This window comes from Delphinus delphis, chromosome 7, assembly GCF_949987515.2.
Source record: "Delphinus delphis chromosome 7, mDelDel1.2, whole genome shotgun sequence".
In the NCBI taxonomy this organism is placed as follows: domain Eukaryota; kingdom Metazoa; phylum Chordata; class Mammalia; order Artiodactyla; family Delphinidae; genus Delphinus; species Delphinus delphis.
In genome coordinates, this window is record NC_082689.1 from 19,319,115 (window position 1) to 19,345,033 (window position 25,919).

A 25,919-nucleotide genomic window follows, 5' to 3' on the forward strand; every position below is an offset into this window, starting at 1 on the left:
GGAGATCTTTGATGAGCTGCTGGAAACAGAAAAGACCTCTCAGGCACTTAGCATGGAAGTGGGAAAGACCACTCGTCAGGCTTCATGAGGAACAAACTCCTGGGTTGGCAGTGTGCACTGCATATTCTCTCTTACTGCCACCCACTTCTCTTTCCTCTGCCCGAGGAGAATTTAGAACTCTACTTGATGCGGGAGCAACAAACAGCTCAGGGCCAAACCAAAAGACGAAAATTGCAATTCTGCAGAACGCTCCATATTAATTGTTTTATGGAAACTTTGGTCTCACATCTGTAGCTGATTATCCTTTTTTTCTCCTACAAGAGTGGCACTTCCTTTTGTCTTAGGAATACATGTTGTAAATATATATATATGTACATACACACACACACATATATGTGGAATGAATGGAGCCTTAAAGAGTTAGGATAGCCCACCAGAGTATGCCTGCTCAGAATTAATAGCACAGCAGTTTGGAAACTAAATGAAGTTGTCAAAGAGTCCATTCACCTGAAAAATGTGTGAAGATATACATATCATTTGGCATTTAGCTTTTATGTTCCTTGAGTAGTTTCACTCACGTTTGTAATCTTTCATGTGTGTTTCCTATTAGTAAAGTTCACTGGAAAGCCAGCTCTCCATGTTACACTAATGACAGTTTGTCCTCCTGACAAAGGAGGGACATTTCTGCCACCTGACTTGAGGAGCTTTTTTAAAAAAATTATTTCATGGATTCGTAATGCTTTTGCTGTTTACATGCAGTCCCAAGAAATGGATTGTTGGTGCTTTGGAATGTGTTATGTTCCCACATTTGGTATTCATTGTACACTTTGTATTTTCTTTAAAGAGATTCCTTCACACAGTATTTTCATTGTATATCATCTATATTATTACCATGGTGAAGATAGAATCTTTTATTTTTCTTCTGTGTCATTCTTCCATGGAGCAAGCATTACCCTAACAGACTGCAGCCAAAACTTTAAGAGGTAGGAAAGTGATGTTGTCCCAATTGGGACTCCCCTACAAGATTACCTAGAGAATATGAAGAATGCTAGCATCTCTGTCTCCCATACATAGTGAGGTCAGGAGGAGTATTCTTGTGTTAAAGCTGAAACTCTGGACCACTAAGCTGAAAGCCCTGCTTCAAGGGTGAAATTAAGCACATGAGCTATAGGATAAAGCTTAAACATATAACCATTTGCTGTCTGGCTTTGCCCTTAAAACAGGATGAGAATTAAAATATCATTGGTTTAAGTAATTCCAAGAACTAACAAATAACAAAGGTGCATAATTATCTTACTTTTTAGGTGCTTTGAGTTGAGGTTAAATGGGCTCAACATTAAGTGCTATGTTAGTCACTCAGCTGACATAACCAGCTTGGTTAAGCAGCTTGTGAAACCATATAAAGAATGAGTTTGAGAGTAGAATTTTGTTCCTAAAATAATTTTGTGAGCCCTGGAATCATTAGGATCACACAGAGTTAAGTATAGCAAAATGAAACCTTCAACATTTTCTTTCATTTTTAAGTCCAGCATCACAGAAGATGTAACATTTTTTCTGGAAGATTGCCTTAAGAGAGCTCCAGCCCTACTCTTGAAACTTGGATGTGTTCTGACATAGTAACCTATTCTAAAATATTGAATCTTTGAATTGTAAATGGCCCCAGCACTTTTGCTTAACTACTGATAAAAGCTTTGTCTCCTACCATTTACCTACCTGTTAAGGTAGTGAACCTTCCAAAGTGGTACGGTGGTAGGATATGCAGGAGTAGTATAGAGCAGAGGAAAATACTTGTTTAAAAAACTAGCTTTAAAATTTTTGTTTATTTCCACTGGGGAGCCATTTTATTTTTTTCTTGGAAATAACTGGTTTTCTCATATGTGAGTGAAGTGATAATCAAATTCTTTAGCTGTTTATTACTTCTCTGTGTCTGTATTTGAGAGCTTTTGAGAGATGCTGTTAAAAATGATTGGGATGATTTGACATGAGTGGGTGCATTTAGGGCATTTAAACAAATAGATGTAATGCCATAAACCTAGGTTGCCCATGAAGTACCCTCGTTTGACTTGCTTTTCATAGCTTGTGTGTGTGTATGGTTTAGAAGTACACTTGGCTTGAACCTAATTTGATTTGCTCTTCATGTCTTAGGCAGGAATTATTAGTTGAAAAAAGTAGATGAATTATGTCACTGCTCATATACTTGCAAGTTTGGGACTTGAAATTTCCTTGACGTCTGTCCATTGTTTTGGCCTGGTCAGCCTTCCTCTCTCCCTTCACTCCTTCAACTATTACCCCTTTCACTACAGAGTTACTTTCTCATTTTGGTTCAGTGAAGGATTAATGACTATACGTGGAGAGTTCAGCTGGACCATGTTGATGGAGTTTGTTGTTTTTTTCAGCTGACTGTATATATTTAAAAATTACAAGTAGATAATATTTTTTGTGCAGTTTGCTCAGAATTGGGGAATGGGGCATTTGGCATGTTGGTGCCTGAAAGGGACAAGTTAGATAGGGACAGAGAGCTTCAGTTCCAGGCAGCTTGCACAATAACTAATATTCCTATTGAAAATACCAAATATGTTACTTTAAATGACTTTGAATTGGAACTTGACAGTTCTTAGTTCTACACACAACTGATCTTAATTGGAATTTTTTGGAAGGGAAAGCTAAACTAAAACTTGTTGATTATTATCACCTAATATTATTACAGAGGATTGGAAAGTTGCATGTGCCAGGTGCTGCTATCACTTTAGAAGCCCTGACTATAATTTAGGCCTATAAGGAGATAGATTCTGTTTTGTAGGGAATATATTTATGTGTACAGACTCAGAAGTTCTGTTTCAGCAAGATAGAATAAGAAGCAAGTCCATGAATTATTCTTCTATTTATATTTTGATTCCAAGAGCTACTTGTTTACTTGCCATGGTCTGTTAATTTCAGGCCTAACTTAATGGCTCAATAACAAATGTACATGTGTTTACATCTTAAGAAGCATGCAGTGATGCTTAAAGATCAGTTTATTAACTCTGGGAGGCAAATACTAGACTAGACATTTCTTTATTTCTCTCCTTGATCAAGTGTAAAATCCTTCTAAAAGAGAAACTTTAAGAATTAAAACCTCAGCAAGTGAATTCATGAATTTACCTATTCTTCCATATTGCAGTTACCATTATGTAACTCTATAAATATAGCTCTACACATGTATAGCTAGTTGTATAATGAAAATTATTCGGAAACACCTAAATTAAAGAGATTCTTGGCAGTATCTCATATGTAGTGGAGCATTCTGAGTGTAGAGAGAGCATGGGTGTTGAAAACATACAGGAGAAAAAGGTAGTTTGTAAACTCATTTGTGATCTACTGAACAGATAATATTAAAACAAATAAAAATATTACCCTTTTTCCTCTTTCTTCTCTGTCTAAATCGACTACAGTGGATGCTCTTAGTCATCCAGCCATTTTTGCCCTTTTGTTTTAAATCAGGCAAACAGAGCTGGATCTCCAAGTACATGTGGATCTTGTGTATACCTGGAGATTTTTAGAAAAATCAACACCCAGTACTAGATGCAAGTCACATAAAAGTGTCCCCCCCCAAAACAGAAACATCTTTTTCCTCCTCCCCATCTTGCTTTACACCGAGTAATGCTCTTTAAGTGTGTACAAAAACTAAACAGATTTCTGCCCTCTAACATCTTTCTAGTGCATTACTTCAAAATTCTAATTTTGTCTCTATCAATGTCTTATTAACATCTGAAAAAAGATATATATTTATTTTATTGGAAAACTATAGTTTGTTAGGCCTTGAGAGTTTCGTGACAGGTTTCTTTTGTGGTGTCTCACCACGACCACTGACTTCTTTATGGCATGCTTTGATTACTAAACTTCAGGCAGTCTCTTTTGTTGTAGCATATTTACACACAATTAGTGTTTTCCTTTCCATGTGTACTATGTGTCTGAGGTTTTGAAGTTTTTAATAAAAAATGTGCCAGTATGAATACAAGCAGTTGATTTCAGTAATTTGGACTTAAAGTGCAGAGGTTTGCAGTAGAGACGTGTCCACTGGTGTCAGAATAGAGTGGATGAAGGTCTGCATCAGGACTGGAGTTCGTTAGGTCCAATGCCAAAACAGAAGAGCAGTCATCTGAAGTGGGCTGTTTCAAGAACAGAATGGGTGGAAGAGTGAGACACAGTGGTTGTACACACCTCTCGTCTTTAGGTTTCCCTCCCTCTCTTTTCCTTCCATCCCCATCTTCTCTGGCCTATTGTCAGTGTTGTTTATTTATGCTACGGAGAGGAGAACAGAAGTAAGCTTCCTACACTTTGCCTAGTTGAGCCACTACTAGGTTTGCTGGCAGCTTTGGCCACATTATTTGTGAGGTGATTTTCTTTCTTTGTGTTCAGAGTGACTTTTGATTCTGATTCTTTATGTTGTTTTGTATGGAGCGGCACTTTATCTGTGTTTTAGCAGAACTGTTCCTCTGTACCCTGTACGGTTTTTGTTTCCTTTTTAAATTATGCATAGAGTTTTTTGTGTGTGAAATTAAAGCCTTTATTAACCTTGTGTTGGTTCAACTGTTATTTCTGAAAAGGACATATTCTTGCAGACACTTAACCAGTTGTTGAAGTTGTGGAAATCACCTTCTGTTGGCCTTCTGACTTGGACTTTCAAGCGCACTGTTACACCTTAAAGGGAATGAGATGGGAAACCAGGTATGGCTGAGTCAGCACCAGCGTCCGGTGGATTTCATCTGAGGAGCCTGTGAAGCTTTGCAGAGGTTCTGGATAACAGTTCTAAACCCAGCATGGGCCTTAACTGTGCTCTTCCTTTGCCTTATTATTAAGAGTACCAGAGAGGGGGGTGAGATAGCATTTGCATTTCATACTTGCTGTTAGGCCTCAAGCCTAGGCCTAGTGGGTATGTTGCTCTCGCTGGGTACTGGTTAGTGAGTATTTTGAAACCTCCTAAATAGGGCCATCACCTGGGCCATTCAGCTCTTTCAAAGAATGGGTCCCTTTAACATCACCTGAGGAAGGCAGTAAGAAAAGTATATGTGAAAAGGAAAAGCCATTGCTCTCGGAAAGATACAAAACTGCAAAATGCTTAAGCCCACCTGCCATAATTAAAAATGAGTCACGATAAAAGCCTAGGGAAGGCTCTTCCATGAAGTGTTGGGCTGCTCTTCTAAGAAGGGAAAGCTCTAGAACAGGATGGTTTAAAAGTAATGCAACACCCAGGATAAAAAAAAAAATGCAACCACCTTCTTCAGAGCTGAAATTGGCACCACAGGCTCCTTATGGAGGAATCATCTTTCTGGAGGAATAGGTAGATTACTAAACAGAAGTGGCATTGCCACAGACTGCTGCTCACAGGTACAACTGTAAATTTTCACTTCCATTAATATAGGACTAATACCAGTAATAATAAAATGAAGCTCTGCAAACGGGGTAGGGTACTGCTTTAAACCACAGCTACCCTTGCTTCTCAAAATAGTCCTTTTTCTTTCTTGAGGTTTTGTTGTTTCCATCGAGGCAGAGCAGAGAAGGCAGCAGGAGTCATCCCCAAGGCCTTGGTGAAATCCTCAACAGACAGGTGCTCCTAGAAGAGGAGAGGAACCAGAGGGCAAAGGTCACATTCTTGCCAGAGTTTGACTTGTTGAGTCATATAGGTGTGTACAGACAAATGAGCAAAAACAGTCAATGTGAGAGCCAGGAAAGGGATGGGAAGCGGGGAGGTGGCATTTTGAGGTCCAAGAGATTTGATCCCTGAATTTGGAACATAATGGAAAAGGACGGTAACAACATGAGGCAGATAGAGCTCCTTTTCTTTTGACCAGGGTCAAGTTCACACTAACCCTGAAATAAGAATTACCACATTTGACTTAGCTTGGTTAAAATGTTGCTTCTCTTTCTAGGTCTTAGTTTTCCTCTCTATAAAAATGGGAGAGGGCTTCTCTGGTGGTTGAGAATCTGCCTGCCAGTGCAGGGGACACGGGTTCGAGCCCTGGTCCAGGAAGATACCACATGCCGTGGAACAACTAAGCCCATGTGCCACAACTACTGAGCCCGAGAGCCACAACTACTGAAGCCCGCGCGCCTAGAGCCTGTGCTCCACAACAGGAGAGGCCACCACAATGAGAAGCTCGCGCACCGCAACGAAGAACAGCCCCCGCTGGCCGCAACTAGAGAAAGCCTGCATGCAGCAACGAAGACCCAACGCAGCCAAAAATAAATAACTAAATTTTTTTTGTTTTTGCGATACGCGGGCCTCTCACTGTTGTGGCCTCTCCCGTTGCGGAGCACAGGCTCCGGATGCGCAGGCTCAGCGGCCATGGCTCACGGGCCCAGCTGCTCCGCGGCATGTGGGATCTTCCCGGACCGGGGCACAAACCCGTGTCCCCTGCATCGACAGGCGGACTCTCAACCACTGTGCCACCAGGGAAGCCCAGTAACTAAATTTATTTTTTTAAAAAAAGCTTCATGACATTGAATTTGGAAGTGATTTCTTAGATGTGACTCCAAAGGCACAGACAACAAAAGAAAAAAAAAGTGGACTTCATGAAAATTAAATTTTATGCATCAAAAGACGACACACAGGGACTTCCCTGCTGGTCCAGTGGTTAAGACTCTGCGCTCCCAACACATGGGGCACGGGTTCGATCCCTGGTTGGGGAACCAGGATCCCACATGGCGTGCAGTGCAGCAAATAAATAAATAAATAAACAAACATGCCTGGGGGAAAAAAAAGACTACACACAGATGGAAGAAAATAGTTGCAAGTCATATATCTGATGACTTGCAACTATTTTCTGATGATGCAGCCAAAAATAAATTAATTAATTTTTTTTTAAATGGGCAAGGACTTAATTAGACATTTCTCCAAAGACAACATACAGATGGCCAATAAGCACATGCAAAGACACTCAACATCACTAATCATTAGGGAAACAAAAACCAAAACTGCAATGCGGTACTACTTCATGGTCACTAGGATGGCTATTACGAAACAAAAACAAAAACAAAACGGTAGTGTTGGCAGGAATGTAGAGAAACTGGAACCCTTGAGCATTGCTGGGAACCACTATGGAAAACGGTATGGTATGCCTCAAGAATTACCATATGACCCAGCAATCTGCTTCTCTGTATATACCCAAAGGAATTGAAAGCAGGATCTTGAAGAGAGATTTGTACACCCATGTTCATAGCAGCATTATTCCCAATGGCTAAAATGTGGAGGTAACCCAAATGTTCATTGACAGATGAATAGATAAGCAAAAAGTGGTATGTAAATACAACAGAACATTATTCAACCTTAAAAAAGAAGGAAATTCTGACACCTGCTACAACATGGATGAACCTTGAGGATACTGTGCTGAGTGAAATAAGCCCGTCACATAAAGACACATGCTGTATGAGCCCACTCCCATGCAGCTCCTAGAGGAGCCAAACCCACAGAGACAGAAAGCAGAATGGTGGGTGCCAGGGGCTGGGGGAGGAGTGGTGATGGGGGAGTTGTTTAATGGGTGCCGAGTTTCAGTTTGGGAAGATGAAAAAGTTCTGGAGATGGGCAGGGTTGATGGTTGCACAGTGACGTGAATGTGCTTATTAATGCCACTGAGCTGTACACTTAAAAATGGCTAAGATGGTAAACTCTATATTATGTATATTTCACCATAATTTTAAAAAAAGGGGGAAAAAAGAAAGTTAAGGTCATCTGATCCCAATACATGCTCCACAGCACCACACTCACCCCCTTTCCTGAGTGATTTCAGGGATCCTGTAAAGGTCATCTTTCCCTCCCAGACCGGCAAAGTAATACTACTGAGCTCACGGGTGACTGAATTTTACCATTATAGTTATCTTCATCTCTCTTGGCTTCTAGGTTTGTTCCTAGTTAAAAGGCAACATGTTCCTGGTTAAACCTCACCAGGCTTCTATATTCCACTGTGAATGCATCAGCCATTATTTTGTGGGAACAGGTTTTGCTTAGAGATGGTGGCAGGTAGCAGCAGGGGTACAACTGAGGTGAGGGGAAAGATGCTAAGAAAAGAAGCTAGGAAAGCCACGAAACAAATTTAGAGTCAAATTTTGCCTAGCTATTGAGTGGAAAACAAAATATTTGGGTAAATGACATGTACCAGCTTCTCTCATCCTGTGGATAATCTAGATGATTAGCGAAATTCTACCTTTTCACTCTTGGTTTGAAAATCATGACTGGGAGTCACCTTTCTAGACCTTGGTTCTCTTCAGCCATAAGACTGAAATGACCTCTGCTCCCAGTTCAAACATGATACAGTAGTGAAACTTCTGGGAGCTGGCCAGTATCCTCAAGGCATACTCAAGTAAGAACCCCAAATTCAAATTGTTAGAAAAGAGCATCTCCCACCTCCATCTCTGCTCCCCAGGCACCAGAAGGGGACAGAGTCGGGGTGAGAGCAACGGGTTTCTTTTCAATCCGGACTGTTCTGCTATGTAGGATTGCCCTGGAGAATGCTTTTGTGACTCCCTCAGAGAGCCCTGAACTGAACAGCTTCTTGGTAAACACATGTAGATGGATTTCAAGCTCAGGTGTATCTGAAGCCCCAGTTTTCTAACCTGTCATCCCACCTCTGGGCATTTTTGGCTCAAGGCTCCTGGGAGGCCTCCCCACTCCCCCAGGCAGGGCAGTGGAGCACCTTGTTTTGGAAGAAGGTCCCTCACAGCTGTGGCCTTGATGGTCTGCAAGTGCTTTAGGTGCCCTCTCTCTGTCCCACCCAAGCTGGCTCCGCAGCTTGGTTGAGACTTTTGGACTCTGACCCCCAGGCTAGAGGGCAGGGACTGCCCATCCCAGTGGACTCGTATCTTTCCACTGGTCCTGTTCTTGAACCCTGCGGTCCTACCAGCTGATTACTGGCCTCACCCATGCCCACATCCGCCTCTCTGTGGTTTACTCATTGGTACTCAAACAGATTACCCCATGGCTACTGCCTCTACGTCTGGAGCAGCCAGAGAGCTTGTCCACTCTCCCCACTTGGCATGGAGCCCACAGCTCTGCTGCAAGAATCCACACTACTCCCACAATTTAAAAAAGAAATCAGCAGCAACTGATTTTTTAAAAAGATTCTAAGACTTTTTTTTTTTTTTTTTTTTTTTGCGGTACGCGGGCCTCTCACTGTTGTGGCCTCTCCCATTGCGGAGCACAGGCTCCGGACGCGCAGGCTCAGTGGCCATGGCTCACGGGCCCAGCCGCTCCGCAGCATGTGGGATCTTCCCGGACCAGGGCACAAACCCGTGTCCCCTGCATCGGCAGGCGGACTCTCAACTACTGCGCCACCAGGGAAGCCCAGAATCTAAGACTTTTTAGACTGCTTCTACCATGGCAGGGTTGTCTTGATTCTGTTTGTTATATTCAAAATTAGTGATCTACTTAGCTTCCATGTTTTAAAATAGGAAAATGCATATTTAACTTTGTTAGATATTGCACAATTCCCCTCTACAGGGGTTGTAACATTCTGCCCTCACACCAACAGAATAATATATGTTTCTCCACAGCCTTACCAACAAAATATATTGTCAATATTTAGCCCCCTTTTAATCACCTGGTTCAATAATGTTGGCTGCCCTTCCCTTTAGAAATACTTTTTCTGTGCTACATGATATGACAGTAACAGCGGGACTCAGAAGACCTGATTCTTGCTCTGACTTTGCTACTGACTAGTTACATCACATTAGGCAAGTCACTTCCCCGCTCTGGGTCTGAGTTTTCTCAGGTGCAGAACAATGATAATAACAGCCTACAAGTATAGAGCACTTCCTATGTACCAGGGGCTGGGCAAATAATAATATTTGTAACATTATTATGAATAATAATATTATATGATATTGGGATCATCCCAATTTTACAGTGAGGACACATGGGTGGATGTGGGAGAGAATGCATAAAAGGGTTCTAAAGGTGATGGGCAGGATGCAATGTTCTGGAAACAATACACTTATGCATATATCAGGCCCAAACCCGTAACAGATGTTCCTGGAGAAAATAGTCATCTTACTTCTGTAGATTCATTAATTTATCTCTAAGACTTCTTTATGGTTTATTACACACAGAGTAAATTTTCTCTTCTCTCAGTACCCTCTCAGGCTAGATTTGCAGTCTATTTTAGACCTTCATGAAGTGGGAATGAACACTAGAAATGTGGGTTTTGTTTTCTTCTTCTTTTTGGCCTCACCGCATGGCATGCGGAACTTCCCTCACCAGGGATCAAACTTGTGCCCCGTGCAGTGGAAGCACAAAGTCTTAACCACTGGACCACCAGGGAAGTCCAGAAATGTGTTTTTTAAACAAGCCCTTCTTGCCAAACTCTCTCCCACAAGTGGTCCACACAGACAGCAGCTGCAGCTACCTGATGGACCCTGTGCCAATGAGTCTCCTCCCCGGTGCTCCTCTGAATTGCCAGCCCAAATACCAAACATGTATTTCAACCAGGATGTCTCCTGGGTGCTGCAAACGACATGGCTGCCACTAAACTCATGACTGTCCCCTTCTAAGCTGCGTCCGACCCAGGATTTTTATCTCAGAAAATGACACATCTTTCCCCTCTCACAACCTTTATCCGGTCGTCACCAAGTGTCGTTGACTTAAGCGCCGAAATATTTCCCTAAACCTTCTCCTTCCCTCCACTCACCCCCATCTCCACCTGCCACCGTCTATTCCAGGCCCCCGTCTACCTCTCAGCCTGACTTGTGGCCGCTGCTTTGGCCACCTTCCAGTCCATTCTTCACTGAGCAACTAGAGTGGTCTTCGAAAAGCGTAAACCTGACTGCCACTCCCCTGCTTCACCATAATGGTTCCCCTTGACTTTTAGAATGGACACCGCCCACCCCTAGCCTGGAGTAGAAGGCACTGCCCAGTCCCCTGCCCCCCTATCAGCCACCCCTCCCCAGCTCCACCCACCCCACCGCTCTGGCCGCCTCGTCCTTTCGCCCGAGCTGTGTTTACTTCCTACTTCTGGGCTTCGTGTATACTGTTCCCTTCTCCAAGAGTAAGCCACTCTGCCTGAATAACTGCTGTTCACCTTTCAGGAGGAAATCTCTCACTAAATCAGATTCGTCCTCCTTCTCAGAGTCTGACCCACCTCCCTCCTGCTGGGATCCACGCCCTCGGGAAGCTCCTCCACAGGCTTGTTTGCCAGCTGCTCCAGGGGAAAGATGGGTAGAGGCCCAGAACTGATATTGATGTTAGCGTTGAACACGTCTAGTTTAGGGTTTGTGATCTCCTAGGGAAGAAAAGGAGAACACTGTTAGTTCAGCTGGTTTGTGGCTGCCTCCCAGGCTGCCTTTTTCTCTGAAGTCAACACTGACCCTAGGGGACCTCCTTCAAAAAGCCCTCCATGGGGGCTTCCCTGGTGGCCAATGCAGGGGACGCGGGTTCGTGCCCCAGTCCGGGAAGATCCCACATGCCGCGGACCGGCTGGGCCCGTGAGCCATGGCCGCTGAGCCTGCGTGTCCGGAGCCTGTGCTCCGCAACGGGAGAGGCCACAACAGCGAGAGGCCCGCGTACTGCAAAAAAAAAAAAAAAAAGAAGCCCTCCATGGGAATTCCCTGGCGGTCCAATGGTTAGCACTCGGCGCTTTCACTGCCAAGAGCCCGGGTTCAATCCCTGGTCAGGGAACTAAGATCCCATAAGCCTTGCGGTGTGGCCAAAAAAAAAAAAAAGAAGAAGAAGAAGGCTTCCATGACCCGTGCCTCCCACTGTCCACACGCACATACACACACACTCATAAAAACATGGCACTTTGGACAGGACCCATGAGCTAAAGCTTGGCGGATTGTATTCAGCCAAAGCCAGTTGATGTAAGATGACTGTTTTGTTCTATGACTTATGAACTCCTCCATGGCTACCCTAATGTTCGAGGTCTACCTTGGACATTTATGACCCTCTTTCTCTTATCTGTTGTGAAACCGTCATCCGTAAATTCACTTAGCCTTGACCTATCTATCTATGCTTTCCTGCCTGCACCATTCGTCAACCAAGAAGGGTTTATTGAGTGCCACAGGGTTCCCAGCCTGCGGGTGAGGCTGAGGGGCCACACGTGTTATCTGCTGATAACCCAGCGTGCTTGGGAAATTGCTCTCATGCTCTGGACACACTTCTGCAGAGTCTGCTTGGTCTTGTTTCCCCTACAGGCCTGTGAACTTCTTTGATTTCATATTTCCACATCCTAGGCCTGTAGGCGGAACACATTTCCATGAACTAACTGAAACATCGAAGGAAAAGGTTATTCTACCCAGAGAAGGGATCCCCAGGGTGATATAGTAGAGAAATCACTATTTCCCCAAGTGTAATCTGCGGACTAACTGCCTCGAATTACCTGGGCCCTTTGTGAAAAATACACATATTACTGGGTCTCAGCCCAACTCTACAAACCAGAATTTCGGGAAGTGGGACCTTGGAATCTGCATTTTAATAAGCTTCCCCCATCCCCTAGTTCCCCATCACCCAGACTCTTAAGCATGATAAAATTTGGGAACCATTTCACTAGGGAATGGAGGAGACAAAACAGCTAGAGGCATTGAAGTTAAACAGCAAGAAGAACCTCTAGGAGAAGTGGGAGGGAACAATGGAAAGGAAGCAGAGGACCCTGGCATCTTCCGGGGAGTTTTCTCAGCTCTCACTGGTCTGACCATTGTCAATGGCTACCGCCAACTGCCCCGTACTCACAGCAGTGATCTGGCCCCAGTTCCCAGAGTTTCCAAGCTCCGCCTTCAGGGCCTCATAGGATTTGGCGTTCTGCATGCATGTAAAGTAAGTAACAAATTAGACCTCGGTCTCAGCAGAGGAGATGGAAGAACATTTTCCTTCAGGCTTTGAATGAAGACTGGCCTAGGGCCTGGGGGTAAGAAGGAGATGAGGGAGCTCAGGGGGAGGCTGGAGGACGTCCCTGAAAAAGGAGGTTGGATGGTAAGGATGAGCACGAAGGGCTGACAGGTAACAGGCTGGGGCAGGGGGCTATTTGCCCTGCTTGGCCCAACATGCAGATGGAAAGTACGATTTTTCCCCACTCTCAGGGTCTAAGGAGCCGCACACAGTCTTGAGACCCCTGCCCACACTGTAGGCTCTGGGGGACTGAGGGGTCCTGGAGAACCCTGGAGGGGCTCCTCTCAGAGCTTGGAGGGGACCCTACCGTGGAGGAGTGAAGGGAGTAGAGAGGACCTTGGCTCCATGGGGAACCCCATCTCCACATCCCCAGGGCCTGGCAGCAAGCGTGCTGCATTATGAGCTCCAGTTCTGCTGACTGAATGAATGAGTGAATGAATAAATGACTGAGTGAGTGAATGAATGAGTCTGAGAGAGACGCCACACAGACTTGAGGTGGGGGAAGACCTGCCAGCGTTGTTGACTTGGGACACTGACCTGGATTTGAGAAGTTCTGGCATCTAGGTGTGCCGCCTTGGGATTTGTTTGAATCCATCATCAAGACTAAACTTAGCTCATCAAACACTGAATTTGTTTAAACACATTTGAGGAAATTAATCTAAGCTTTGTTTCCCTAATCTCATCTGTTGCGTCAATTTCAAGTACCCAAAGCCACCAGGCCAACATTCATTCTACCTTAGCCTTCCTCCGTCCTTTAGAGAACATTCACTAGGGTTCCGTTTTGAGGAGCTGCCCTCTGCTTCTATCTGAGACCAGTTTAGAAAATCCTGTGGAAATCTGATTCACTGTCCCTCAGGTAAGGACCACGTATAGGACCCATTTTGCTTAGAATTTAGTGCCAGGAGACATCCGTCTTTAGACACTTTCCTTTAGAACTGACATGTTCAGAGGACCCACCAATGCTGTGCCCTGGACGTTTCTGCAATGATGATGGAAATGTTCTTTTTCTGTGCTGTCCAATATGGTACCCACCCGCCACATGTGACTATTGAGAAATCAGTTCCTTAATTTTACTTCTTTAATTCATTAATTTAGTGAGAAATCAATTCTTTAATTTTAAAGAAATCAATTCTTTAATCAATTTAAATGCAAATTTTAATTAATTTACATTTAAATAATCAGTACAGCTCTTACCAATAATGTCCAAGAGCTTTGAGCTAAATCTAGTGCACAAGCAAGACACTGTCATTAGCCTAGGTTTTTGATAGATTTCCTTTCTTCTCCCTCACCAGGGGCCTTAATGGTCTTGCTGCAGCCTTACTGTTTATTCTAAGTCTCCTCAAACCCCTTGACAGATATATCACAGGTCGTCCATCACAATGAACAGAAAAGCCAGGAGTCCACCCTGCCCTCGGTGTGCCATGAAGGATGCACTGGGCTGGAAGGAGCAGGTGGGCTGGGGACACTCACACTCCACTTGAAGGGATCCCAAGCCAGGAACCAGCCCGTGAATGTGGGGGGCTCGTGTCCTTGCTTCACCACAATGATGGGGGTCTCCGGGTCCCGGCCGCTGGGGTGGGTCTTGAGGTATTCCTGCACCGTGGTGGCTGCGGCTTTCTTCTCGGCCTCATTGGCATTCTTTCCAATCCAGAAAAAGACCTGTGGAGCATCCCAGAGTCAGTCCTTCCTGTCCTCCCTCGGCTCCCCCAGGCTCAGATGTCCAGAAGTGGCCCCTGGCCTTGGGCAGGCCCCATCAGGCCTCGAAAATGGAGGTTGGACAGATGCCCTCTACTTAGATATTCTGCAGATGTGTGACTCCCAGCCTCTCCAGAGCCTAAGACCCTCAAAAACACTCCTCTGCCTCATGAAATGAACTGGACTTTGGGAGAAGAATACATCCTGCCCTGCAGTCCCTCCAGGCATGTTCCTCTCTACTTGCCTTCTTCTTTCTTGGGCTCATAACACCACTCCCAGGAAGAACGTATCTGGGGGTCAAGGAAACGTCAAACCTTACCCATCCCTAAAGCCACTATTTCTTGGCTCTGGGGACTGAGGTGGTGGGAAGGGAGGTCCCCAGACCTCAAACCTACCTGGTCCCAGACATCTAGCAGGAACACATCATCCTCTTCCAAGTCATCCTGATTGAAGTCAGGGATCTCTGTGGCCAGGAAGCGCCCGGTCTGGTTGGAACATTCAAAGAGCCGAGGAGTGATCACCAGGGTTTCCTCCTGCAGCCTGCAAGGTGGAGAGGAGATCACGTTGGAAAGCCTGTCTCCTAGGAAAAGGCTCTTTCTTCTGATCTCACAAAAGTTCCCGTGTCCTCCCAAGAGTCCAGGAGCTCTCCAAGGGAGAAATTCCCACCAATCTTCCAGGACATACATTTCAGTGGCTCTTCTATAGTCCTGTTAGGAAGTTCTTCCTGATATCTTCCCTCTATTCCTCCTGCTGCTACTGTAGTACATGCCCTTTTGCTTTTGAACTGGGAATAGTGGATCATGGACCTTCTTTAGAAAAAGAGGGTTTACAGCTTGTGTTCCTCAGCATCTGGGTCCTGTGGCAGCATGGAAGGACAGGAGCTGCTGGGACCCTGGCATCTTCTTCCCAAAGGGCACACCTATAGCCCTGCGCCTCTCTTTGAGCTGCCTCCTATGGCTGTGGAAATACCCCCACCAGGCCCCCGACATTCCATGGTAAGCAGCACAGACACAGCCCCAGTGCCTGAGAGGCTCCAAGGGCCTGGGCTGCCCCTTACTCACCTGGCAGCCCTGAGAGCCTGGCACACAGAGTTCTCAATCCATACCTGCTGCAGGCTCTGGGCCATGCGGGTGGAGATGCCGGGAGGCTCTCCAGCCTTGCAAAGTGAGCTGGCGGTCAAGGGACCTGGGAGTTACCTCTTGGTGCTGGCATAGGGGGCCTTCCCGCCCAGGGCCATCCAGAAGTTGGCCGGCTCCTGCCCTTCCACCACCACTTGTTTCTCGGTCCGGGAGATGGTGTCAGCAACCATCTTGGCCATTTCCCGCTCGTCCCCACTACAGCCCTGGGAAAAGGGGGGGTCGGCTGTGCTGGGGGAGCCCATCTCCAGTGCCATGCCTCCCCCTCCTTCCACCACATTCACTGGCCCAGAGCTCCCAGGTCTGGGAGGTTCTCCTGGATCAGGGACCTACACACACGGCCCAGGCAGGGGCAGTTCTCCCAACCTCTCCTCTGTTCTTGATGCTCCAAAGGATGGCAGAGGAGACAAGAGAGTCTGCACTCCTACTGGGCAGGAGGAAGTCTCCAAGAGACTGAGTCCTCCTGACAGAGATAAATGCGGAGGCAGCTACAGGCGCGGGGAGAGTGAGAGAGCCCAAGGCATTAAGACAGAGCAACATGGGGACAGACATGGGTGTCCAGAGACAAACGGAATGAGAGAGACCTACTCGGACACAGAGGCAGAGAATCAGGATGGCCAGACCCAGCGCTGCGAAGGAGCGAGGCAGGGCTAGAGGCATCAGGGAGACCTGAGAGCGGGACCTACCCGGCCAGAGGCCCCTGCCCTGACCCACACGGGGAGGCTGCTCTGAGGCTGGGGGACCGCCAAGACGTACGCGGGGAGGGGGAGGCCGCTGGACCCTGCACACACCTTCCCACACCACAGGTAGCAGCAAGACTGGGTCTTGAGGATGAAGACGTCATTGGAGTTGAGGGAGGCGGCCCGGGCTGGCACCTCAAAGGCCTTGGTGTTGTTGGTGCTGGCCCCCCGGACCTGGAACAGCTGTGTGGAGGGCACAGGCTCCACGCTGCTAGCCCGAGAGGTGCCTCCCTGCAGGGAGAGAGGGGCAGGAGTAACTTAGTAAAGGTGATGGAGGATTAGAGGGGTGACAGAGGTTGGGTGGGTCTGCTGCCCCTCCTGGTCCTCTACACAATCACCAGACTATAGTCTTTCCAAAACATTGCTTTGGTCACGGGTGCTTGCCTGCCTGAAACCTTCATCTGGCTTACAGACTAGAGCCCAGCTTTCAGCGCGGTCCTTGATGTTGAAGGTGGAGACTTCCTTTCCAGAGTCACTCTCAGCTCTCTCCAAACCCTCCATGTAGCATAGCCAGTTTCTCACTGTTCCCCACGGCGCCCTCCCTCTGGGCCTTTGTCCTGGCTGTGCCCCTGCATCGCATGCCCTCGTCTTACCTCTGCTGAGCTCTTCAACTCTGAGCCCAATGTCAAGACCTCCTCCAAACGCCCTTTCCATCATGGACTCTATGCTTATTCCCTGATTACTGTATGCATGCTCCCCTTTGAATGCAACATATTTCTGGCATTTAAGCACACAGTGCCTTGGCCTGTTGGTTCACTGGTTGCCCAGCAAGATGGTAAACAGCATTAGCATGGCATTTTTCTCCCCCTTGGCGCTTTGCAGAGGGCTGTATGCTTAGTAAGTGCTCAATAACCAAATTATTGCTTAAAGGAATGCAAGAGACGGCTATTTCATTATGTCAGAAGGCGCCAGTGCATTTTAGACGGATCCATCGTTAGGCAGATCCAGCCACAATAACTTCTTTTTTCATGGAGAGGGCCCAAGGAGTAGGGGTATAGAGAGAAACAGTACTTGTATGTTATGTGCTAAGTGTTTATCAAACGGATTTTTAAAAATACTGAATTACTGTTTCTATTACCATTCGACATAGATGATGGAGCCTCAAACAGTCCTCTCCTAGGGAGAATGGGCTTCACCCTAGCCCCGCTCCCACCCCACGTCCCCTTCCCCATCTCCTGGAGGCCCACCCCGCCTCAGCTGCCGGTACTGCCAGGCACCCCGGTCCAGCAGCCACACCTGGTAGACCACCATGCGTCCTTTGAAGATGGACATGAGGTGAGGTGACTCCTTGCCCATCGGGACCAGGATCTGGACTGGTTCATTGTTGTACTGCTGGTCCAGGATGACCGCTTGATAGGCCGAGGCTGTGATTTCATCCTGGCTGGCCTGGCTGCCCTGGGGATGAGCAGGATGGAAAGGGTAGGATGAGGACAGCCTCCGATTCTGACTCCGTCCCCAGCCTTAGCCACAACTCCATCCCCAATTCTGCCCAGCCCCAAACCAACTGTCTTCCCCACCAAACCCCACCCCGGACACATCCCAAATCCCCACCTGACTCAGACCTCAGTTCTGATCCCAGCCCCACACTTAATCTCTTTCCAGCCCCAGTCCACCCTTGACCCACCTTGACCCCAAACCTCCTCTCCCGCTTACTGCGCCTTTCTCAGGGAAACACCACGGCTAGCACACTACTCAACCCCAGCACCCAAGCATCTCCCTGCTCCCTCACATCTGGACAGAGAAACCCACAGTCAGAGCAGATGAAGGGAATGGGAGTTGGAAGAGAGACTCAGAGAATCAAAAGGGGAAAGGGTTGTGAATGGGGATACTCAGTGTCAGTGGGATCTCACAGCCAAAGCAGTTCCAAGATAGAAAAGGGGTGAAAATCCCCATCACCAGAGGTATTCAATTCAGGCGCAATGGCCACTTGGCCTGGGTATAGTGGAGGGGGAGCTGAGCTGGCTCTGCTCTGGACAGGGTGGGGTGGGGCTTGACCTGCCAGATGTAGAGCAGGTAGTGCTTCTTCTCGCCAATGAGGTAGGTGTAGAGCAGCAGGTAGCAGTCGCCCCCATAGAAGTGGCCGAGCCACTTGGAATCCACAGGCACCAGCTCTAGGTCCTCAATGCGCCATACCTGGGGCGGGTACCAGGCTAGTGTGAGGTCCAGGACAGGCTCTGCCAACCCCTCCCCACCCATCCCGGGCCACCCTCCTCCCTCACCATACCTGCACCTCCCCACTCCCATCGTCGACCATCTTCTGCTGGGCAGCCACCTGAGGCTGGACGTGCATGGACGTGGCATCAAACTTCACCTGTTCCACCCTAGCTGGAGTGAGGGGGAATCACGATACCCAGTGTCACCAGCTGAGTTCCCCCAGGTTCTCACAACAGCCCTGAGCGGAAGCTACAATTCTTAGACCCATTTTACAGATGAGGAAACTGAGGTTAGAGAGATTCAGTAGCTGACCCAAGGTCATGCAGCTAGAGAGTGGCAGAGTTATAACACAGAACCATATCTCCCTCCAGTAAGGCTCATGCTTCACTGGGGCCTCCCAGAGCAGCCAGAGAAAGGACAACCCTTTTCTCCTCCCCCAGGTGCCTGGCATGGAGCTTGCCCTCAGCAAATATTGTCCGGGAGACTAAAGTTTTCTGGGTTCCAGGGAGACCCAACCCCACTCCAAATGAAAGTCAGGCTGTTCTCAGCTCCCTTTTTGTGACAACTCTTGAGTTTCTCCAAGTCCCTTTGTGTCCCCACCCCACCTGGGGAGTCCAGAGCCAGGGTGAAAGTGCACATGCAAGAGGCGTGTTCAGGAAGGAGGGCAGGAGACAGGTCTGTGCTCTCTGGGTCCCGCTCCCGGCTTCTGGTCCCACCCTGCCTCGGGCCAACCCTCACCCACGGAGCCCACGGCATGGGTTTTGCCCAGGCCTGAGGCCCGGTTGGGCACTGTCCACTTCTGGAAGAGCTGCTGAAAGACGGCTGACTCGGCCCCATCATTCTGCACCACCACCTGCGTGCTTGGTGGGTACTGCTTCGCCTTGATAAAGTTCTGGGAAGAGAAGGGGGTGGCTGGGCCTGTGTCCCTCCCCCAGTCCCCACCCCCTAGTGAAAGCCAAAGCCTGGCTCTAACCCCACCCAGACCCAACCACTAATCTACCCCGGTCCCAAGCCCAAACCAGAATCTTACCACAGTCCCAAGCTGACCCCAAACCTAACCCTGCTCTGACCCCCACCCCAAGGCCAGACCAGACTCCAAACTCGACACCACCTCCAACCTAGCTCTGACCTCAACCCTGAATCCACTACTAACCTCAAAACCCACTTCTGACCCCAACCCCAAGGTCAAATCTGACCCAAACCTGATCCCAGCCTCCATCTCCAACCTTGAACCCCACCCCCAATCCAACACTGACCCCAAGCCAGTTAGAATTACTGACTCTAACTCCTACAGGGACCCCAAACTCTGACTTGGCCTCAGCCCCATGCTGACCCAACCCCCATCTGTAGGAAGGCCAGCCTCCATTTCTCCCTCCCTTGTCCCAGCCAAGCTGGAGGTGGGAGCCCGCATTCTGCAGAGACCCCCAGGTTGCCGGGTGGTCGGCTATGCAGCGTACAGAGACCCGCCAAGATGGCTGCAGAGCAGATACTCACACCCCCTGGAGCTAAATCAGGCTCGGAGCCTTCCCTGGCCTCTGCCTGGGGCTGTGCCTGGCCCTGACCCCGCTGCCCTCTCCCTGCTGGAGTCGGCTTCTCTGCCTTCTCCTCCAAGTTCTCCTCCCTGACGCCCAGGCCCACCAGTGCCTGGCTCATGGCTTCCCTCTTCTGCTGGGCATTGGCATTCTTCCCCTTCCACACGTAGACCTTCAGACCCCCCTGGTCCAAGATGTAACAGTCCTGGAGGCGGGAGAGAAGGACGCAGGGTGAGAGCCTGAGGGCGCCCTCGGTGCTGGGCTGGGGGAGCGGCAGGCACACGAGGTCACCTTCCCTCACACGCCACCCTCTCCTTCACAGCCGCCCCAGGCCCCTGGCGCCGCTCCTACTTGGGGGAGAGTGAGCAGGCGGCAGGCAGGGGGGTGATGGGAGTTGGGTCTGGGGGTGGCCTCCAGACCCTCTCACCTCGTGACTGAGCAGGTCCTGTGTGAGCGGCCATGTGGCGACTTCTCTGACCACCACGTTTCCCCCTGAGTCAGACACACTGCAGGACAAAAGTGCAGCATAGACAAGGGGGGTCCCGGGCCCTCGCCTGGGGAATCTTCCCCCAGGAAGTCCCCCAGGGTCAAGAGGAGCCCAGAGGCAGCCGGGCACTCACTGGTACAACTTGAGGGCGGCCTTGAGTGCCGGCTCCACCACCGTGTCAGGCATGGCGGCCTTCAGCTCCTTCCGCTGGCCCAGCACGTGGTTCATGATCTCCATCAACTGCGGCGAGGCCTTCTCGTCCTCCCCGTCCACTATGCCCACGTAGGTGCGTCCACCCCGCTCCTGGTCTCGGATCTCCTTGGCCAGGGTCATGCCCTGCAGGGAGGCCCCGGGACCCGTGAAGGCTGGCGGGGGGCAGGGGACAGGGCAGTGTCTGCCACCCCAAACCACACCTGGAGAGCCCAGCCCCCTACAGCAGCCCCAAGGGGGAGGCACCTGCCTGGCCCTTCCCTTTTGATGGGGGACCAGGCTTTTTAGGTGCATGTGAGGAAACCAGGCAAAAACCCCAGGAAGAGCAGGTTTCCTCTTGGGCAGGAGAGGGTCCGGAGGGGACTTGCTGGGCCTTCGTTTTTGACATTGTTTGAAATTTGTGATGTTCACAGTTTTGCATGAGAGGCGAGCCCTGAAGATCACAGTCCCAGTCTCTTTGCCCCAAAGCCATGCACACACACACACACACACACACACACACACACACACACACAGAGGCTCATGTATGCGCTCACACATACGCCCAAACATCCACACTCACACACACACACAGCAGCCTCTCACGTGCTCACACACATATCCAAACACACACTCACACACAGGGCTCGCTTACCCTCCTCTGCCCAACATCTACTACTCAGTTACTGGCCTTTCCACCCAGGTCCCCTTCTCTCTCCACTCCCCCCCAGGCCCTCTCTCCCAGTCCCAAGGCTTCTGCACTCAGGTCCATATCTGTCTCCTGCCCAGCCCTCTGTTTTCATCCTATTTCTCCAACTCCCATGATAACCCCATTTTAAGATGTCCCAAACAGAACTCTTGATTTTCTCCCCAGCTCTGTTGCTTCTTGATTTTCCCATCTCAGGAAGTGGGACTCCATCCATCCCCACAGAAAGCACATCCTTTGACGTCTGCCTCGCCCCTCTCTCGTCACCCCCAATCTGACACGCAAGTCCCGTGATTCCACCTTCCCAGCCATGCTCCTCACCCAGACAGCCAGAGGGGCTCCCTGTGTGCCCTCAAACCCTCCACCCGCTCTCGCTTCTCAAAAGTCAGGGTGGGGCTGCCCTGGTGGCGCAGTGGTTGAGAGTCCGCCTGCCGATGCAGGGGACACGGGTTCGTACCTCGGTCCGGGAAGATCCCACATGCCGCGGAGCGGCTGGGCCCGTGAGCCATGGCCGCTGAGCCTGTGCGTCCGGAGTCTGTGCTCCGCAACGGGAGAGGCCACAACAGTGACAGGCCCACGTACCGCAAAAAAATAAAGTCAGGGTGACCTTCAACGGCCTCCCGGACACTCAGAACAAAACTCAACCCTCTGACACAGACTTCTGACCACATAACATGTCCTATGAGACCCACCCACCCTCTGCTCCAAGCCCCCCAAAGCCCTCATTTTGTGCTCTGGCTGAGCTAGGAGGTTCCCTGCCAGCCGCTTCTCTCCTGCCTCCCTCCAGAAGCCTTCTTAGAACTCTCAGAACCCCCAGCGCCACACTCCCCACCCCTCACTTCTCCAATATTGCCCTCCATGTCTGTCTTCCCCACTGGACAGCCAGCTGGAGGCCAGAGCCAGGGCAGGGTGCTGCCCATTTCATTCACCACCAGATGCCCAATGCTTGGCACAGGGTCTGCCACACAGCAGGGACTCATTAGGCCTGAGTGGGTCAGCCAGGGGACAAACACGCGAACTCCAACATGCATAGCTCTCCCCATACACGTGAAGACTCAGATCCACCTTCAAACACAGTAACCTGGACAGTCAGGGGAGAGACGCCTGGGGAAATGGGGGCTGCTTGGGGTGTGGCAGCGGTCTGGCGAGTTTGACTGGGAGGGAGGCTGGGTGCTGGGTGCAGGAGCAGGTCGGGGCAGGGTGGGATTTGTGGGGAGGGGTGGTGCACCAGCAGGGTTACCCTGAGTCTCTCCATGCGGTTACTCTCTGGCCCGTTCCACTGGATGATAAGCTTCCCGAGGTCCAGGAGGAAAACATCCCCACGGTTGAAACTCTTCCAGGACATCTCCACCTGGAGAGCCATGGGGCAGGCGCAGACCCCACTCAGACCCCATCCATCACCCTCATCACCCATCATCTCTTCTCCACCCCTTCTCTGCCCCTCACCCCTCCTCAGTCTCTGCTTTCCACCCAGGCTGGGAGCGGGGAGAGGAGGCCACGCCCAGGGCCCTGGTTGATGCCCACCTCTCTGGCCACCACATTCCTCTTGCCCTTGACATGTAGCAGCCGCTGGATGTCATAGGAGTTGGTCTCCACTTGTTTCATGCCAGAAGCCACACCCCCTTTCCGGATCCTGTGAAGAGAGGTGAACTGACCCAAGGGAGTGGGCTGGGAGGTGTGGTAGGTCCCCGTCCTCCCAGATCTTGGGTACCTGGTTGCCACAGGGGCCATTTGAGGGCTGGGGCTGGGACTAGGGAGGTGCATGAGGCACCTCGGGCACAAACTCCAAGGAGGCACTCACTCTCAGTGTCATGCAAGGTCGGTCTATTGCCTCAGTTTGCATGACCCTGGCAGTGAGTGCCTCTTTGGAGTTTGTACCTTAGATGCCTCGCTCACCTCACCCTAGTCTTTGCCCTGTTGAGAGCCCTGCGAAGATGGGTGCATGGTAATGTGGTAATGTGGAAGGACCAGATAGGACTCTAAGGACAGGGGACTGAAGTGAAGGAAAGAGGGGAGATGCTATGGACTGAATTGTGTCCCCTCCCAACTCATATGTTGAAGCCCTAGCCCTCGATGTGACGGTATTTGGAGACAGAGCCTTTGGGATGTAATAGATCAGATGAGGTCTAGGTGAGGTCATAAGGGTGGGAACTTCATGATCGGATTAGTGCCCTTATAAGAAGTGACACTAGAGAGCTTGCTCACACTCCATCATGTGAGGACACAGTGAGAGGGTGGCCATCTGCAAACCAGGGAGAGAGCCCTCACCAGCAATCAAATCAGCTGACACCTTCATCTTGGACTTTCCAACTTCTAGAACTGTGAGAAAACTAATTTCTTTTGTTTAAGCCACCCAGTCTAGTTTTTGGTTTTTGTATTTTTTGTATCTTGCTATGGCAGCCCAAGCAGACTTAAGCCAGGAGAGGTACCACCTCAAGTGCTCAAAGGAGTGGACTGCTGCTGTGAGTATAGAAAGAAGGAGAGCAAGACAAAAGGGAAGGGTGGGGACTGGCTAACTGGAGAAATCCTGGCCTATCCTACAGGTCAGTAGCAACTTGGCTCCTGACCGTGTGTTTCCATGGGAAAAGCCGGGAGGTCAGAACTTCAGATTTTTCAAGAAAAGCTGGAAATCTGGGTTTTAGTGTGAAAGGTTTCTTTAGAGAAAGAAGGAGCAGTCATATGCTCATTGGCCAGTGGGGAGACTTGATATGATGCCCTGGAGGGCCTCCTTTGGTGCTGAGCTCTCCAGGACATTCAAATAGGGGCTGATTTACAAAAATTCATGGTATGCAGAGTTACAGAATTTCAGAATGGCCACTGGGGCAGCCAACGACACACTCAGAGAGATGAAGACCAAGGACAGGGAAGCAGCAGAAATGGGGGTGGAAGATTAGGAAGGTGAACAAAAATTTCTTTCATGGGCTCTCCCCACAGCCTCAGTCTCCCTTTCCAGCCCCAGGTCTGCCCCCCAGCCTTGGTGTCCCTCCCCAGCCCTGATTCCATTCCCAAGCCTGTATCGCGCCCCTCCGTACACAATGCCCTGCTTGAAGTAGCCTCGGAAGGTCTCGCTCTCGTTGCCCTGGACCTCGCGGTGCTGGACAGCCCGGCCCTTCAGAAAGTCATCCATCTGTGTGGTGTAGATGGCAGCTGCCCCTTGCTCATCCTGGGACGAGTCCCGGCCGATCCAGTAATGAATGTCATAGGACAGGTTGCTGCCTGTCTTGTGGATCTAGGGAGAGGGCATGTCCAGTGTACCTGAGGCCCTGGGCTCCCACAGCCCTCTCCCTGCCTCCCTGCTTCACAAGCTCTTGGGGCCTGGGCCACAGCGGAGCTTGGCATGGGGGAAGTTCATGGGACTGGTGGTCAGCAGTCCTGCATCGTGGCCCCAGTTCTGTCAGGCTCTCTGAGACATGGGGCAAGTGGCTTCCCCGACCCGGGCCTTCCTCATCTCACCTTGGAAATAACTTGGTTGGACTACAGCATTTACCAAAGTGATGTGCACAGACCATCAGAGGTCTGAGAGGTGATTGCGTGGTATACAATGAAATGATTATGGAATTTTTTTTTTTGGCCACACCACCGGGCATGCAGGATCTTAGTTCCCAGATCAGGGATCGAACCCAGGCCCCCTGCAGTGAAAGCACGGAGTCTTAACCACTGGACCGACAGGGAAGTCCCTGATTATGGAAATATTTTATAGCTACTTTCTGTTTGTGACATGGGACACTGTGTTCCATTCATGATAATGATATTAAGTTTTTAAATAAATGGATTTAAATTTTAAAAGTGAATCAATATAAAGAAAAGTACAAATGCGTTAACAATACAGGATGTGGAAGAAACCGAGAAGGGGAAATGAAATTGACTATGGATTTTGGGAACATGGGCTCAAGGTAGGGTGACATCCCACCAGTTCAAAAGATCCCCCAAGACTGTAAATCCACAGATGGTCACCCCAGCTGGGAGCTCACAGCCCAAGGGCAGGGAGAGCCTCTTACATCTCTGACCCTGCAGAGCTACCTCTAGGCTGGAAACACCTAGTGAATGCTGTCCTGGGGTGAAGTTAGGCGGCAGTTCCCATTGCCCCCAGCCTCAAATTTCCTCTGTGTTGCTACTGTGAGCTTTGCTCTCTGCTCAGCCCCCTCCCCTGCCCATCCCCCACTCACAGCCAGGACTATGTAGCAGTCACCCTCGAAGAAGCTGCCGAAGGTGCTGGAAGGAACAGGCACCATCTGCATGGCCTAGGGAGGGAAGGGAGGTCAGAGGGTCAACCACCGAGGACCCCCAGCTTCCCTGCCTCCCTTAACCAAATGGAGAGTTAGGAAAGGAAGGCCAGGAGGAAGAGGGCATGAGGAAACTGACAAGGTGAATGGATGTGAGGAGGGTGGGGAGGAAAAGGAGCAAGAGGATGTGCCCGATGCCTGAGGAGG

General features: G+C 49.5%; 2 protein-coding genes across 7 annotated transcripts in view; one reads left to right on the forward strand and one right to left on the reverse strand.

The window, feature by feature from the left end:
* The window catches only part of USP37 (ubiquitin specific peptidase 37), a 90,305-nt gene extending 85,747 nt beyond the window's left edge, over positions 1–4,558 (forward strand). For all 6 annotated transcript variants that reach the window (XM_060016114.1, XM_060016115.1, XM_060016116.1 and 3 more), the window contains one exon: positions 1–4,558. In XM_060016114.1, the coding sequence (XP_059872097.1) occupies positions 1–88 (88 nt within the window). In that variant the 3' untranslated portion in view covers positions 89–4,558.
* The window catches only part of VIL1 (villin 1), a 26,594-nt gene continuing 5,188 nt past the window's right edge, over positions 4,514–25,919 (reverse strand). Inside the window, exons 3-20 of the mRNA XM_060016118.1 lie at positions 25,656–25,730; positions 24,522–24,718; positions 23,014–23,122; positions 22,730–22,840; positions 20,728–20,930; positions 20,535–20,613; positions 20,214–20,312; positions 19,314–19,467; positions 18,646–18,746; positions 18,417–18,554; positions 17,658–17,816; positions 16,473–16,652; positions 15,742–15,887; positions 14,941–15,085; positions 14,321–14,509; positions 12,695–12,763; positions 11,109–11,249; positions 4,514–5,593 (exon numbers count right to left, since the gene is read on the reverse strand). Of these exons, the coding sequence (XP_059872101.1) occupies positions 5,480–5,593; positions 11,109–11,249; positions 12,695–12,763; positions 14,321–14,509; positions 14,941–15,085; positions 15,742–15,887; positions 16,473–16,652; positions 17,658–17,816; positions 18,417–18,554; positions 18,646–18,746; positions 19,314–19,467; positions 20,214–20,312; positions 20,535–20,613; positions 20,728–20,930; positions 22,730–22,840; positions 23,014–23,122; positions 24,522–24,718; positions 25,656–25,730 (2,409 nt within the window). The 3' untranslated portion in view covers positions 4,514–5,479. The remainder of the gene's footprint in view (positions 5,594–11,108; positions 11,250–12,694; positions 12,764–14,320; positions 14,510–14,940; positions 15,086–15,741; positions 15,888–16,472; positions 16,653–17,657; positions 17,817–18,416; positions 18,555–18,645; positions 18,747–19,313; positions 19,468–20,213; positions 20,313–20,534; positions 20,614–20,727; positions 20,931–22,729; positions 22,841–23,013; positions 23,123–24,521; positions 24,719–25,655; positions 25,731–25,919) is intronic.